This window comes from Triticum aestivum, chromosome 5B (genome assembly GCF_018294505.1).
Source record: "Triticum aestivum cultivar Chinese Spring chromosome 5B, IWGSC CS RefSeq v2.1, whole genome shotgun sequence".
Classification (NCBI taxonomy): domain Eukaryota; kingdom Viridiplantae; phylum Streptophyta; class Magnoliopsida; order Poales; family Poaceae; genus Triticum; species Triticum aestivum.
The window spans coordinates 612,459,943-612,464,225 of NC_057807.1; the positions used below are offsets into that span (position 1 = coordinate 612,459,943).

The window sequence follows — 4,283 nt, forward strand, 5'->3', positions numbered from 1 at the left end:
AGGCGGCGCGGGCCGGGGCGGCGACGTCGATCGGGGCTCGCGGGCGGCGACGGCGCGGGGCGGGGCTGGGTGGGGCGGCGCGGGGCGGCGACGGCGTCGGGGCGTGGCGGGGCGGCGACGGTGAGGTGGCGGCAAGGAGACGTGTGGCGACGGGAGTGGAGCAGGAGAGATCGAAGTCGCGCTAAGTGCTGTATATATAGCAAAGCCTTTGGTCCCGGTTCGTGGCACAAACCGGGACCAATGCCCCCCTTTAGTCCCAGTTGGAGCCACCAACCGGGACCAAAGGCCTCTTTTCTCCAACCGGGACTAAAGGGGGGGCACTGATACCGGTTGGTGCCACGAACCGGTACCAATGCACCACTTTAGTCCCGGTTTGTGCCACTAACCGGGACTAAAGGCCTTGTGCTGCCCGCATCACGACATGAAAGTTTAGTCCCACCTCGCTAGCTGAGAGAGCTTGAGAGTGGTTTATAAGCCCCAGTCCCGCTGCCCTCTCGAGCTCCTCTCAAATGCAGGCTTACGGGCCTAAACGCACTATATGTGCCTGTGGGCCTATTGGGCCTATTGCGGGCCTGAATCCTGGCCCATTGTTGGGTTTCTAGTCGTATTCAGGCTGTGGTAGCCCTTTAGGTGGCACTTTTTTTATTTTATTTATTTTATTTTGAATCTTCCTGCAGCTATTTTTTTAGTCCCACCTCGCCAAGCGAGAGGCACTCGCAGCTGTTTATAAGCCCTGAGTGCAGAGACGATGACGAAGAGGCTCAATGCTCCTGCACGTTGGTTAGCTTCAAGCCTTGAGGAATACGGTAGACTGCACAGAGCTATGTGCAGTGCAGTTGACACTATTCCGAAAGGCTTGAAGCAAATTAACAAGCATTGCACCTCTTTTTTATTTTTAATGACTTATTACAACTTAGAAATAAAAAGAAAAAAATTAATATAGCAGAAAAGAAAAAAAACTATATAGAAAACTACTCAGAAATGAATTGAAGCAAAAAATAGTTGTCATTAACTGTACTAAAAAATGAGCATAGATGCTTATTTTTAATGACTTATTACAACTCAGAAATAAAAAGAAAAAAATTAATATAGCAGAAAAGAAAAAAAAACCATATAGAAAACTACTCAGAAATGAATTGAAGCAAAAAATAGTTGTCATTAACTGTACAAAAAAATGAGCATAGATGCTTATTTTTAATGACTTATTACAACTCAGAAATAAAAAGAAGAAAAAATAGTTGTGATTAACTTTACTAAAATATGAGCATAGATGCTTATTTTTAATGACTTATTACAATTCAAAAATAAATAGAAGAAAAAATAGTTATGATTAACTTTACTAAAAAATGAGCATAGATGCTTATTTTTAATGACTTATTACAACTCAGAAATAAAAAGAAAAATAAATATAGCAGAAAAGAAAAAAACTATATAAAAAGCTACTCAGAAATGAGCATAGATGCGCTTATAGAGGAAATTCAAATTAAATTCATAACAAATTTCAAGAGAAATTCGTATGAATTTACCCTAAATTCCCTATATAAGGGCATCTATTTTCATTTCCAGAGGAGCTCAATAAGGCCGAGAGGGAGGGGCTTATAAACTGGTCTGATTCCCCTTCGGTTGGCGAGGTGGGACTAAACTTTGGTCGCAACGAGGATCAACCCTTTAGTCCTGGTTGGTGGCATGAACCGGGACTAAAGAGCAGCCTTTGGTCCCGGTTCATGCCACCAACCGGGACCAATGGTGGTGGGCCAGGAGCGAGGGACATTGGTCCCGGTTCGTCCCACCAACCGGGGCCAATAGGTCCAGACGAACCGGGACCAATGGCCCACGTGGCCCGGCCGGCACCTGGGGCTCACGGACCGGGTCCAATGCCTCCATTGGTCCCGGTTCTGGATTGAATCGGGACTAATGGGCTGGACCGGCCTGGACCATTGGCCCCTTTTCTACTAGTGTTAGCTTTTCCTCCGAGCAGTAGCGGCGGAGTAAATTTAGGAGCGGGATAAGCGGCGGAGGATAAAATATTCTTCTCTATTCGGTTTAGGGGATCGGCTAGGTGCCGGTTCGAGGAGTAAAACCGAATTTATCCTTAAAGAACGCTGGATAGGGAATCAGTTAGAAAAGCCCTTAAGCAGCAACCAACAAATGTTGCGAGTAATTTCTACATTTAAATGTTGCGAAGTAATTTCTACATTTGTATGTCGGAAGAACCTGTACATCACTTCTTCCTCTCCTTTTACCAAAATATCAGTAATTGTTTAGAGTTGTGTGAGGTGTGATTTTTCGATATTATATATATTAGGTCAATGGCCATGTGATCATGGGAAACTGAATCTGTGGTGCATCCTGAGGTTGTTGAGTTAGATTTTGTGTATCCAATCCAAGTGAAGAAATCCATCAGCGATATGGCGCAGGACCGGAGTGCGCCACCTAGAGTTTAAACAATGCCGTATACGAATACAACTCTTCCTAGTATATGTACCAGGCCCGGAAAAGCTAGAAAAGCAACGCCATCGGCCCGAGTTCCAGGCAAATAAGCGGCGGCAGTCGGTCGGACCGCAGCCGCCGGACCGCGGCCCCTGGTTATCTCCCACGAACCTGCAGTATGGACTGGGCGAACCTCGGGGACGGGCCGGCCGGCATGATCCCCGAGCTTGCCCTCGCCAGCGATGTGGCCGACTATGTTCGCTTCCGCGCCGTGTGCCAACCATGGCGGCGGTGCTCGCCAGACCCGTGCGCCGGCGGCCTGGACAGTCTCTTCCTCCCCCACCAGTGGATCATGCTCGACAAAGCCTTTGCCGGGCCACGCCGCCATCGTTTCCTCAACGTATCTACAGGCGAGTGCATCCGGATGGACATCCAGGAGCTCGGCGTCGGCGGCCACACGTTGCTTGCGCTCACCCCGGAGGGCCTCCTGCTGCTGCTCCACGAGCCCAGCCTGGTCGTCCGCCTGCTTAACCCTCTCACACACCAGCTCACCGATCTCCCCCCGATGACCGCGCTCCTGACACCAGAGCAGCATCGATCTTGGAGCTGTGGCTTTGAGATGGGAAAATTAATCAGGGTGTCTGGCGTGGGCCTTGTTGTCGAAGCCTCCACGGTGGCAGTCAGTTTTTTTAATCAGGGGCTTGTCGTCGCTAAGCCTGGCGATGTGAGTTGGACCGTGGTCGCCAATCAATCCATGAGTTCGTGTATGCCTTTTGCCGGACGCTTCTACTGCGCCAACTACAGGGGCGTCATGGTGCTGACGACCAGCTCGGATCAGCAGCCGCCACGGCTTCATATGCTCGTTGACCGGAACAAGTCGTGTGATCTTTTCCAAATGATGGACAACCACCACCACCTGGTGGACAATGGTGGGGAGTTGATGCTGGTGCACCGGACCACCCTATACCGGTACAGCGGCTATGAGCGGAGCTATGATGTTTATAGAGTGGATTTGGAAGCTGGGGCCCTGGTCCCGATCAAGGGCTTCAACGGACGGGCCGTGTTCATGGGCATTGGTCGCACGATTTCCGTATCAGCCGAGACCCCCTTTTCATCTATTGCTGCTGATACAATCTACCCGGGGCACGATTGTGAAGGTCAGATTCAGGGGTACAATATTGCGGATGGAAGCACATACAGTGTCGGACTAGATGAGTTGGTATGTCCGCCTGGTGTTATGGATTGTCTTCGCTTCTGCATCCAGGGAGTCGGCAGATGGCTTGCTTGAGCCTCACGTCTACTGCTGTGATTCTGGTTCGGGAGTTGCATGCTTTGTGAGTATATCAGTAGTTACTATGCACTGTGTATCAGACCATGTTAAACATATGCATCTCAAATAAGGTAAACGCTCATAAGTTTACTTATTTATATCCAATAGTTAATTACTTCCTCCGTTTTAAATATAAGTTTTTATATTTGTTAGTGTTGAGTAAACGTTGTTACTGGCTTTCCGTTTTAGTTTTTTTTTTCGAGAGTACGCCAAAGGCGTATCATATTTTTATAGAAGGCAGAAGACAATTACAAGAAGCTACAACTCGTTGCGAACAACAAGTGTAGTCAAACACCACATCCAAGATAATCCGAAGAAATGCCTCCGCACACATTACATACACATTGCAAAGGCGCCTGACCTAACCAGAGCAACATAGCCGCGCCGCGACCCACACCGATCATCTCGAAGAGCAACAACTCCAATTGGACTACCCTAGTCGATGCACCAACCACCCTTGAATGCCGAAGAGGAGATGGCGAGTAGTTGGCGGGACTCGGCTGGTCCCACGAAAGCCACCGTC

General features: G+C 48.8%; 1 protein-coding gene across 1 annotated transcript; it reads left to right on the forward strand.

The window, feature by feature from the left end:
• The first annotated feature begins 2,525 nt into the window (after positions 1-2,525).
• On the forward strand, positions 2,526-3,869 carry LOC123113637 (uncharacterized). The gene has a single exon (XM_044534941.1). It carries the CDS (start codon positions 2,609-2,611, stop codon positions 3,716-3,718), a length of 1,110 nt encoding a protein of 369 aa, XP_044390876.1. The 5' UTR covers positions 2,526-2,608; the 3' UTR covers positions 3,719-3,869.
• Positions 3,870-4,283: the final 414 nt, after the last annotated feature.

What these genes read in the sequence shown, in the direction of transcription:
- LOC123113637 (XM_044534941.1), top strand. Translation starts at nt 2,609, where the DNA reads ATGGACTGGGCGAACCTCGGGGACGGGCCGGCCGGCATGATCCCCGAG.